This window comes from Echinops telfairi, unplaced genomic scaffold (assembly GCF_000313985.2).
Source record: "Echinops telfairi isolate 266 unplaced genomic scaffold, ASM31398v2 ScPeMD7_1;HRSCAF=3_0, whole genome shotgun sequence".
Classification (NCBI taxonomy): domain Eukaryota; kingdom Metazoa; phylum Chordata; class Mammalia; order Afrosoricida; family Tenrecidae; genus Echinops; species Echinops telfairi.
Window position 1 is genome coordinate 48,409,244 of NW_022103896.1, and position 12,393 is coordinate 48,421,636.

The 12,393-nt window shown below is 36.9% G+C and overlaps 1 protein-coding gene across 1 annotated transcript in view; it reads left to right on the forward strand.

Moving 5' to 3' along the window:
* PIP4P2 (phosphatidylinositol-4,5-bisphosphate 4-phosphatase 2) overlaps nt 1–12,056 on the forward strand; it is a 55,633-nt gene extending 43,577 nt beyond the window's left edge. The window contains exons 5-7 of the mRNA XM_004697720.2: nt 4,824–4,876; nt 9,260–9,350; nt 10,133–12,056. Of these exons, the coding sequence (XP_004697777.1) occupies nt 4,824–4,876; nt 9,260–9,350; nt 10,133–10,276 (288 nt within the window). The 3' untranslated portion in view covers nt 10,277–12,056. The remainder of the gene's footprint in view (nt 1–4,823; nt 4,877–9,259; nt 9,351–10,132) is intronic.
* The last annotated feature ends 337 nt before the right edge of the window (nt 12,057–12,393 follow it).

Sequence of the window (12,393 nt, forward strand, 5' to 3'; positions counted from 1 at the left end):
ACCATTTTTTAAATCTCCAAAAGAGATTTCTTTTCAGCCTTTGTAAGGGAGGATCTTTCTTTACATAATTGCCTTGCATTTTGCTCAGGTATATTTTCTATTTTCAATCATTTTCCTTGATAATCGAGGGTTCTTGCTTCTATTGACTTAGCATGACAAGGAGAGGACCAGTGTTTCCACATGAGCAACGTTTATTAGAGAAGAGAGCCCACTGGCAAAGACATGAGGGCCTATGCAATCCTTACCTTTGTCTCTCCAAAGCTCCAAAGGGTTCCAGGGTTTTTATCCCCCTCGAAGTCCAACAGGAAGGTTATACATATTCATTAAAATTCAGCAAAAAGGCGAAGTTTGACTGGAATAGGCTGGTCTATATTCATATGGTACAAGTATGGCTGTTCTCCTAGTTGGATGCTTGCAAACTTGTAAGAGCGTCTGGTACCAGAGGGCAGAACTTATTATGGTATATCATGTGTGCTTGCTGTGTTCCTTGATGGCAGCCTATACTGTATCTTCTTCTCTGTTACTGCATATGGCTAACACTTGGGCTTTCTGGGAAAAACCAAAACAATAACTTTAGAGGAGCTTGAATGAGGGGGATTTATTTACTCAACTTCCCCATTTGTTCCAGGATGTGGGTTTAGCAGTTTTGTGTGGTTTTCGACTCTTCTGCTTGCTTGTAATTTCCTTTGAATGATTTATAAAATCATTTGACAAGGGGATTCTGGTGTCCTTCGCTGTTTTAGAACCAGATTACAAATGAACTGATTTTATTTTTTCAGCAAATATGTTGAATGTGTACAAGGCACTGGTCTAGCGCTTGGTAAACAGTGGTGAACAGGAAAGCACAGTCATAAGTTTTCTGATCTAATGGAAGAATAAAGACAATTAAAATGAAATGCATTTGGATTACAATAAGGAAAGTGTTGGGTGCCATTACTGCATAGATAATGGCATCTAGCCTACATTTATTTTTCCTGGAGGAAGTGACATTTTCCTAAGAGTAATGGAGAGCCATAAAATAGCATTATGTTTAATTGCATACACATGGCTCCATTGTCCAGAATAGATTGTACAGAAGCCAACTTTGAGAAAAAGGAGACTACCTCCAAAACCAAGCTCACGGCCATCGAGTCACGGCTGACTCAGCAACCCCTGTGGTTTCCGAGACTGTAACTGTTTAAGGGAGTAGAAAGCCCAGTCTTTGTCTCGAGTAGCTGCTGGTGGTTTTGAACAGCCCAACATGTAACCCACTAACGCCACCAGGGCTCATTGAAAAACATGATGGCCATAGTTAGAAATGACCGCAAACTTTTGAGAGAGAAAATTGAGAGGTACTGGGATGAAAAAGGAAATGAGAAAAAAGAATCAGATACATTTTCAAAGGCTTATAATTAACTGTTTGGAATCTAGCAGTGAGTTCTAGAGAATGATCCAACTTATTGAGAATTTAGATTAACATCTATGTGACATAGTCTTTATTATTTTTTTAATGATTTTTGCATTTAGTATGTTTTTCACCTCAGAAGAAAGTTACTAAAGTAATATGCAAACCAGAGACTACCTTCTAAAATGGACTTTTTCTTACTTTATTATTTAGCCTAAATAATAATGGTAATATATTAACACCATAATGCTGATGAAAAACTTCAATCCTTTTGTAGGAACGGGTGTTTTGGGATTCATATATGATATGTAAAGATATATGCATGACTTAAACTTGCCAGAAGCCAGTGCTTTGGTTACTTGGAGAACACTGTACCATGTGTACAGGGTAGAGGAGCACTGTTGTACCTTGGGGTAAGTGTTAACTGTTAACCCCAAGGTCTGCAGCAGTTTGAACCCACCAGCTGCCCCACAGGGAAAGGTGAAGCAGTTTGCACCCGTAAAGATTTCTAACTTCAGAAAGAATGCTTATAGTTACTGCTACAGTCCTTGTAGTCGGTATGAGTCAGAATTAACTTGAAGGCAGTGGGGTTTCATTGTTTGTTTCATTTTAAGAATTTCACATGAATTGGAGATATTCAGTGTTACAAAGAATACACTGTTACAAAACTCTTGATTATGATGTGAGAACTCAGTCTTATATATTTTATTGTGCTAGCCATGAAGAATCTTATATCCACGGCAGTATGTCCTTTTACCTTTAAGTTACCACTGGTAGGGCAATTAATTTATGTATCTATTACCACCTTATTTCAGCCTTGGCATGCAAAGTCTAGAAGCAATTGATTCCCAAAGATACATTCAGTTCAGTGTGACTGAAAATACATTTTGAGAAGCTCAACAAGAATGAAAACTAGGGTAGAAGGTAAGAGGAAGTCATAGATAAGAACATACGCATCCACCCTGCTTACGCTGGTCCAATTGATGAATTAGGCTGACAGTTAGCTTTATGCTTTCTAGCCGTCAGTGAAAAGAGGAAATCATGATATATGAGATTTATGATGTTTTTCTAAGTCTACTTAGGAAAAGCTTTTGCTGGAATACTGAGACCTAAAAGAAATTTCCCATGGATTAAGTTAAAAACAAATAAATAAAGTCATGGACACTGTTCTCAACAGCATCTGCTGTGTATAATAACATTTAAATATATATTTCAATATTTTATTGCTGAAGTAAAATTTGCTAGGAACTCACACTATCTATTGATTTTGATGTCTGACTAGAACGATGGATACAATTTAGAGTAGCTGGATTTGTTTCCCAAAGTATATATTCAATAGGACGTTAATTTTATAGGATAATCGTAGGTGTTGTGTGAGTAAGGAATCCCTGGATGGGGCAAATGGTTAAGTACTCAATTGGTAATTGAAGGGTTGCTTGTTTGACCATCGTACCCAGAGTGCCCTGGAAGAAAGGCCTGCCCTTCTGCTTCGGCAAGGTGGCAGTCCTGAAATGCAGTGGAGTAGTTCTTGGAGCACATAGGGCTACTGTGAGTTGGAATCACCTTGGTGGCAGGTAATTAGGCTTTTGGTTTGTGTGACTGAAGAGTTCCATGGTTGTTGGAAATTGCTAGAATAAAACAAGCAGATTTCTTTCTTGCTTTTTTTTTTTTAAGCACTTGTAAGCATGCATCAGCAATACTAGTATCCAAAAGGGAGGTTTTATGTAGCAATTTCAAATATTTTTTTAGCCTCCAGAATTTTTTTGAGGGATAATATAACCACAGTAGTATTTTGAGGGGTATTTTTAGAAAAGGCTTTTATAGAAAAACGAAGGACATCCCACATCAAAAACATTTTGAAAAGAGAATGAGCATTCATGTAGAGTTTTATTTCTGGGTGAGTTATCTTGGACCTGTGTGGTCCTGCTATGACTGAGAGATCACATCAGCGTTAATCGGGTTTCATAGAGTTCGAAATGGAAATGGAGCAAAAAGTGTCCAAGCAAACTTAAGTTTTGTTTGATCCTTTTCTAAAGCTAAATTAATGCAAAACCAAAACCTCATAGGCTGTTTACAAAGTGTCTTCCATTGTATGACAAACACAAATACATACACTTATTGAAGCCCTGCCGAACTTGGGATTTGAGAATTCCAATACGGAGCCTGGTTGCTCAACGCTGAACTGCTTAGCTGGTAACTGAACGCTGGCGACTTGCACACGCCCGGCAGCGCCCTGAGAGGGAGACCGAGCCATTGGCTCCTGTAAACTTTACAGCCTCGCACAACCAATGAGGCGGCCCGCCTTTGTTACCCGGGACCACTGGGAGTTAGCATCAACTTAAGGGCACCTCACAACCAAAAGGGAAGTGCGTGACCTGGATTCCCAAACAGCAATTAATTTTCATAAAGAAAAAGTCATTTTTATGATGAAACGTTTGAAGGAGTTAAATAAGTATCCCCAACCCTGTAAATGAAGTTTGCCTGTTCCAGAAAGTATCTAGAGAGGACATAGAAAGTAAGAAGTGTATTTCCGAAGTATATTTTATATATGATTAACATTAACCTCGAATTTACAGTGCCTAGTCTTTCAAAGACGGCAGCCTACTACCAGTAAGCCTTTGTAAGTCTCTGAGGAAGTCAGCACGTGCTTTCACCGACATTGACAGGGAAGAAGTTTGGCAGAGAAATTTACGTGAAAGAAGTGTGTTTTGGGTCAGGGTAGAACCCGTGACAGGGAGAAAAGTATCTTGACTTTAGTTTTCCCTCCACCCGTTTGTTTAGTTTATTTTGTGCCTTTGCAGAATGAATAGTTGCAGTTTAGCAATGCGTCCAAACAGCCCTGTATTTAATAAGCTGACCTTCTATATTAGAAGAAAAAGCAACTTTGAAGTTACATGAAATATGTTTTTTAAATTTTCATTTTCCTGTTGTTAAGGTTATACAACTTAGGGTCATGCACCAAGTCAACAGTTTGCACATGTACAATTCGGTGACATTGATTATAGTTTGTTCAGTTCTGTACCCATTCTCCCCCTCTTTTTCTGCATTTTCCTCCAATAATGTGAACTCACTGCCCCCATAGTTTCCTATCTGATCTTGTACATTGCTCATGAAATATATTTGTATTTCTTCGGAATGAACTGAGACATAATGCTGAAAGAAATGACCCTAATTGTGGCCTTACATCCAGCTTTCATTGCAAAGCAAACCTGGAGTGCGTCAGAGCCCTGGAAAAGTCGTGGGAAAGTTTCCTAGGGGAGTCTCAAGTTTAATTTAAGGAGGGGAAAGAGAGTTGGTGGCCCAAAGCTCGATAACCATGAGAAAGTGATTACTTCTGCTGGGAACCCTGGTGATATTTCAACTGAGAGAAACATCTTATCAGATTGGACATTTTCCTGGTTGTTTTTCTTTTCAGTTATTCTCTTTATTTATTTTACAGTGGATGGAATTGAGGTTCAACACTCTGGCGAAATGCCCACATTGCAAAAAAATGTAAGTTCTTTATAAACTTGGAAATGCCAAGACCAATTTAAAGAACTCAGAATTCGTAGTTACATAGCATTTAATTTTTATACTCTCTCAAATGAATGTGTGAAATACATTTATGCTGTTAAGACAAAAAAGAGACAACTTTGCATTAATTAATATATTCCATTTTAAAATTAAAATGATTGTGCTTGATTATCATTGTCTGAAGGGAAATCAGTTCCTAAGAATGGGAAATTACTAAAATTATGTGTGCTTGTGTGTGTGTATGTGAATGATGCATACTTTTATGTATTATCTGTATTTCCAGAAAAATGAATAATATTGAACTGTAAATGTCTTCACTGAGAATAGTACCCTGGATTGGAATATCATGTGCAAGATAAAAAGCAGAGAATTATGTGATTAGCAAGCAAGCTGTTTGCTAGGTGGATGATAGTTGCTTTAAATAACATCCACATACACTAGCTGTAATGTTTATGAAAATTGGAATCCAGAGTATATTATCTTCATTTTGTTGATGGAAAGCGTTAGGTAGGTAAGGGATTTTTCTCAATTGATTTATTTGGTTAATCATTTTAAACAGTGGTGATGTTTTGTAATAATAAAGGTGTATTGAATTTCTGGATAGTCTATGATTTGTTAAACTGTCACAAGACAGTGTGTTAATGTGGATGTGAACTACTTAGGGAACAACTTGCATAGAATTCCCGTGGAATCAATCAGCTTAACACTATCCTAAGAAGAATGTTTATAGAACTGGAATCACATGCTAAACATGGGAGAGAGCAGGGCATTCATTACTTATCAGGGCATACTTGGGCACCGATGTTGTGATCACATGAACACCAAGGGCTGGTGTCACCACTCTTCCTTTTGAATGTTTTTATTCATAGCAAAATGATGGGCCGTCTGTTGAAGTAAGAATCTGAGATGGTAATTTTCTTTCTCAGACAACTCTCAAACATCCTAAGATTATCTTAAATTGTAAGAGTTGCTAAATCTTTGCTACGAAACTAAGCCCTACGTGTTGTGTTTATCTTACAAAACACACAGGGAAAGAAGCCTGCGAGGCTACAGAATTGAGAAATATTTCCCCCACTCACTGTTCCAAACTTACTCAGGAGCTGGGACTACTGTAACGGAAGGTGAAGTTTGTCCTTTAATTGGGCCATTGTGACCACCACCTTCAAAGCTGTGCTTCCAGAGCCACGTCCATTTGTTGAAACATCTCAGTTGGTTTTCCATTAATTACTGGGGCCTACTTTTTCACCCTTGCCTAAAGCGCAGCCTGGCCTGTGGTGTTTGATCGTGGGCTCTGTCCTAAGATGGTTGAAAATTGACTGCTTCTTTAAGATGACTCCCATTCTTTCCATATTCTTTTTTTTCCACATTGTTTAATATTTTGCCCATAGAACTTTTTAATATTGTACGTCAAGGCTAATTTTTTCCTTCAATTTTTTCAGCTTGAGAAATATTTAGCATGCTCTTCTCTTTTGGTTTCTGAACTCCATGTCTTGCACATTCAATTACAGTTTGTCTTCTTTGTGCAGCCCTTTGCAATCTTCTGTTCAGCTTGTTTACTTCATAATTTTCTTTTATTCATTTAAGTTTAACATATGCACATAACTTTTAACCTAGGCAAAGCATATCATATATTACCTAGATACCACACCCATATTACATGTATAAAGAGATTTTATGATGTATGCCATGGTTGGTTTTGATCATTGCCTTATCTCTGTGGTACGATGACACGTGGCTTGTGAGGTAGAAGCAGGTCATTTCTTTTTTGAGAATACTTTGCAGAGACAGGAACAATATGAGTGATTTTAAAAAATGGACAGGCCTGGTCTAAGCAGTAGAGTTCATGCACTGGAATTAATGAATTCAAGTATATTCTCTTGGATCAGAAAATCTCCTCTAATATTTTGTTAGAAAATTTTGTCCTTTTTAACATGTAATTCTAATAAACTTAATTGGTTTCTAGTTGTAGATTAAGGGCTGCCAAATGTAAGTACATGATAATAATGAGAAACATCAGCTGACTGTGAAGTATAAGTCAGGAAAGCCCACTAAATTCACACCTAAGTTTGAAAACAAATTATAGGTTTCATATATTATAATAAAATGTAGGTTTTATAAATAAGGTAAATATAGCAAAGGGGCAATGAATACTTCATGCCCTTGTCATTCCTGACATAAACCAGACTCACTGCCATTGAGTCTATGCTGACTTAAGGCGACTCAATAGGCAAGGTAGAACTAACTGCCTCTGAGTTTCTGAGACGGTAAACTGTTAATGGGAATAGAAAGTCCCAGCTTTCACCCTCAGAGGGGCTGGTAGTTTCGAACTGCTGACCTTTTGGACCGCAGCCCAACTCATAACCACTACGCCACCAGGGCTCTGTAATCCCTGAGAGCAAGTTGGAATATGGCACAATGCAATAATTAGTGATAGCCCCAAGATTATGCAGTTACTCTGTGGATTCAAATATGCAGGAAAGTTTATAATATATATGTATAATGACACTCACCTATTCTTAAAAGTTTGAGAATTAAAGGAAATACTTATTCTATTAAAAAATCTACTCCTAAAGTATGTTGAGCAGTGATTGTGTGCCAGGTGTGATGATCTTGACATTGGGCGCACAAATGTGGTTAAGATACTTCTCTTTTGTCATTTACTAGCATAGTGGTTGGCACGCAGGATGTGTTCATAAATACATGCACAACTAGGCTGAGAAGGAAGTGCTAATTTGGCAGTTAGAGCTCTGTTATACTTGTGTCAAAAGAGATCAAAAGACATGCTGCATTGGATAGCTCTGCTGCGGGAAGTGTTGAGAAGCAAGGATGCTACTTTGAAGACTAGGGGCACCTCGCCCAAGCCAAGGCATTTTCAGTTGCCTCCAATGCCTGTGGAAGTTGGGCACTGAATAATAAGGAAAACCAAACAATTGGTGCATTTGAATTATTGTACTGGCAAATAATATTGAAAGTACCACAAACTGCCCAAAGAACTAACAAGTCTGTTTTGGAGGAAATCTGGCCAACGGCTCCTTTGAGGCAAGGATAGCGAGACTTCGTCTTACATACTGTGGACATGTTGTCAGGAGAGACCAATTCCTGGAGAAGGACATCATGCTTATAAAGTAGAGGGGCAGCACAGAAGACAAAGGCCCTCAAGGAGATGGACTGACACAGTGGCTGCCGCATGGGCTGGTTGAAGCACAGGGACAGTCAGGGTTTCCTTCGGTTGTGCATAGGGATGGTATGGGTTGGAACTGACTCTGGCATCTAACAACAACAACATACTTGTATCGTTTTGAAAATTATCAAAATGGTTATCTGCAATCGATTTTTTTAGAAGTAGAGAGAGCTAAATACTGTGGGTTTGGAATTTTAATTGAGAAGTGGTAGGGATCCCTGGATGGTGTAAAGTGTTAAGGACTAAAGCACTGGGCCCAACGTTGGCAATTCTAGCCTACCAAGAGGTGCTTTGGAAGACAGGCCTGGCCATTTGCTTCCTAAAGGGCCTTTGAAGCACTCTGAGACAGTGGAGTCTCCATGAACGCCATGAGTCAGAATCAACCCAACAGCAAGTAGCAACAGTAACAATATACGCTTTTATGAATTCCTTATTAAAAGACTTTGAAATTTTTATTTATTTTTTTTACTTTGAACTTTTTAATCCCTTTAAATTTATACTCCTCATTCTAGGAATTTATTTTAAGAAAATGGTGAAAAATAAGCATAGTGCTTTTAAATGCTGTTTAGCTGGTGCTGTTATTACTAATGAAAATAACTTGTGTTATTTTAGGAAACTGGTTATATTACAGTTGGACACTTTGATGTTCTATTCATCCACCAGAATTCTAGTTTGGGAATACTTAATGACATAGCAAAATACTCATGATATATTGATATGTTTAAAAAAGAAAAATAAACAATTAGAAGAAAATATGCCAACATATTGAGAGATTATGTTACAGTCATAGGATTAAAGATCATATCCCTTTCCTATTTACATTGCCCTAATATCCTACAGTAAACATATATTAATAATAATAAATTGAAATCAGATCAAGAAAACCAGATGTTATTTATAAGATAGCCCTTAAAAAAAAAGATAGCCCTTAATTTCTATTCTGCAATCGATTTTTTTGAAGTAGATTTTTCTCTTGTGAGCTCATTGAGGAGTTTCATGATTATATGGTTGTAAATACTGTGAATGAGTACAGCTTGAAAAGTATCATTTTAAATTTTAGTTACTCAGTAAAAATGATCGATTTCATGCATGTTCTTGTATATCAAATTGAAGAAATGAATAAAGTATATAAACAGTATATGAAATATTGCATATCTCCTTCTGCGCTTGTGAATTTGCAGCTCCTCCGTGGGCAGTGCACTTCCACGTAGACGCTGTTGTGCATACATTACAATTGGAATGATATGTATTTTCATTGGCATCGGATTAACTGTAAGTATTGCTTTACTGTTAGCATTCTTTCCTGTCAGCTTTCCTTCATAGTAAACAAAGGGCCCACAAAGGATGACCCTTGAAGAGCCTACTTCCCTTGCATGCTGGGCCCAGCTCCTTCAGAAGGACTGTGGACAATCTGCAGCCCAATTCATGGTCCAGTTTCCAGTAGACCATGCCCATCTGGGTGAAATGACAGTGGGGAGCCCTTCTGAAGGGTCTGACATGCACTTGTCATGTGATGTACTCGAGTGTATTCTCTTGGACCAGTTTTGCATTGCCTTGGGCTTTTGTTTGTTTGTTTTTGTACCTGAGCAATGCCCATGTGGTATGGCCTAAAAAACCCTTCTTTCATTCTTCCCAGAAGACTAAGCTGAGACTTAGTGCCAACATAAGGAGGTTTATTTTTGGAGGGGGCTGAAGCTAAGCAGTTGGCATGGGGATTATACCAAGAGATGAGGAAGAAACTGATATGGTTTTTTGCTATTTGATTTCTATGTTTCTTTGTTCCTCAAAGTTAGTGTACTTGTTCCCATAGTTCCAGCAGTATTCTACTGTGTCTCATGAGACTAAGGAGGTATGCAGATTAAATTCCTTTTAGAGATAGCAAATGTTTAGGGAATCTGATTATTTCATAAAATTCAGAGGTAATATAAGTAGCAGCATTTTATTAAATTTTATTCTGTTAATTATATATTTTGTAAAACTCACGTTACTCAACACAAATCCTGTAAGCAGTTCTTTCCTTAAAATTTCTAACCTTTTTTTTTTTTTAATTTTAGGTTGGCACCCAAGATTTTGCCAGGCGTTTTCACGCAACCTATGTTTCCTGGGCAATTGCTTATCTCTTGGGTCTGATCTGCCTTATCCGAGCTTGCTACTGGGGAGCCATTAGAGTCAGTTATCCAGAACATAGTTTTGCATAAACTTGCTTGTGATCCTGTAATGAGGTGAGACTATCTAGCACTTCCTGAAAAGAAACTCTGGACATCTTTATAAACAAGTTCTCCCAGTGGATTCCATTCTGACTCATGTATACTAGTTTCAAGACTTTGGGAGTCTTTTATGAACAAATATTGATTGCACTACATTATATGCAAATAGTTTGGTTTGCTTCTAGGTTTTCAAGCTCTGAATAATAATACCATCGTGTTTTCACGTCCTTTTACGTTTCCGAAAAGCATTTTGGATACCCCACCCCCACCGCCCTGACCCCAATCATTGCTTCTAATATCAGCCACTCATTATTTTAAAATCAGTTGCTTCATAATTTGTTAGTCTGTGAATGCAGTCAGCCCTCTACATCCCCGGGTTCTGCATCCCAGAATTCAGCCAAACACAGATTGAAAATGTTCTGAAGAGGGTGGGGGTATGAGAAAAAGCAATGAAGTGATCAAAACAAACCCTCAAAGGCAAAGAGAGAACATAACATGTTACTTTCATAGCATTTACATTCTATTAGGTACTGTTTGTAATATAGAGATGATTTAACGTATATGGGTTGGGGGAGTGCAAGGATTATCCAAGTTTGAGTGCGTATAGGGATTCTGGAAGCAACCACTTTCCCCATCCTCCACCCTGCAGACACTGATGGATGACTGAGTTCCCAAGAAGTATTTACAAGGCTTTCTATGATAGCTTCACATTTATACTTACCTTTTAACTAGATGATATCAAAATTGCTTGCTTTAAAATCTAAGCAATATGCATTTTGCTTGAACTGCTTACTGTAACTTTAACCTAAGATCATAATGATTTTATTCAGGAAGAAATTTTGAGTGTACCTTCAAAGACTTGACACTGTTGTTAGAGAAAAAAAAAAAACATTTCTAGATAATGTATGTTTGGTTTTTTGTTGTTTGTAGAGAGATACAATATTTTGCTAGTAATTTAAAATACAAAAATGAAAATATTTATTTGTCCACAGTTGGAGATAATGTTGGATAAATGTCTTTTTTCAAGGATCATAGGATTTTTTGACTTTCGTTTTTGTCTGTTTTCTTTACCAATTATAAATTTTTTGTCTGGATTTGTGGAATTCAATGTTGATCAACTGTATGTATTCCTTTATAGAGCCAAGAGGAGGTATTTCATATAACATGTTTTATAATACTTGACCATTTAAACAAAGGTATATTTATATTGGGTTGCCTTCTTTTCATTAGAACCATGAAACATTTTCCTTATTGGGATAATTATGTATTACTTATATGTGAAGGAAGCCTATGGCATTTTACACTAGCTAAAATGTTGAGATTGTAGTTTATTTTAACCATTCTTCTCAAATATGGGGGGAAGGGTGTCAGATAGTTACCCAATTTATTAAAAAACAAAATAAAACACATCAGAAACACAAAGCAACTTAGTTTTCTAAGAATTCACTAGGACTTAAGAAATCAGCTCTCACACTGCCTCTCTTTGCAGTAAAAAAGAAATTGCTTCATTGAGAAAAACTATTCTAAAGTCTTTAATGCAGTTGAATTAGATAATGAGATGATCTGAGCAAATTAATTGACTATTCCAGGGATAAGAATAATAATGTAAATTATTTATGTACCTGATTAACATTTAAAACGTACTTATCAGAGAGTTTGGAACAAAATAAATGTAAACTTCAAAGAATAAATGATAATTGTAAAAATACAGTAGCTCAGGATCATATGTACCTTTGAAAATACACTAATAAAGATAACTGTTCAAAAATTACCTTGTTCTAGTCCATTTTTAAAAACTAAGGTGTCATTTCCAAAATTGTCTAGTGATCTTATTCTAAAGAGCTTTCATCTTCAAGAATGTATATAAGGTCCCTTTATAATATTTAATTATTTTTTCTAGTTATTTCATTGTTTTATTTACCAATTTTTTGACATATTGTGGCATTAATTATATTCATAGTGTTTGATAACCTTCACCACAGTCTATTTCCAAATCTTCTTATTACCCTAAACAGACTCTCAGTATCCCTGAAGAATATCTCCCCATTCTCACCTCAACCAGGTCCTAGTAAATGATCATTTCTCTTTTTTTTAATCTTGCTTCTTCT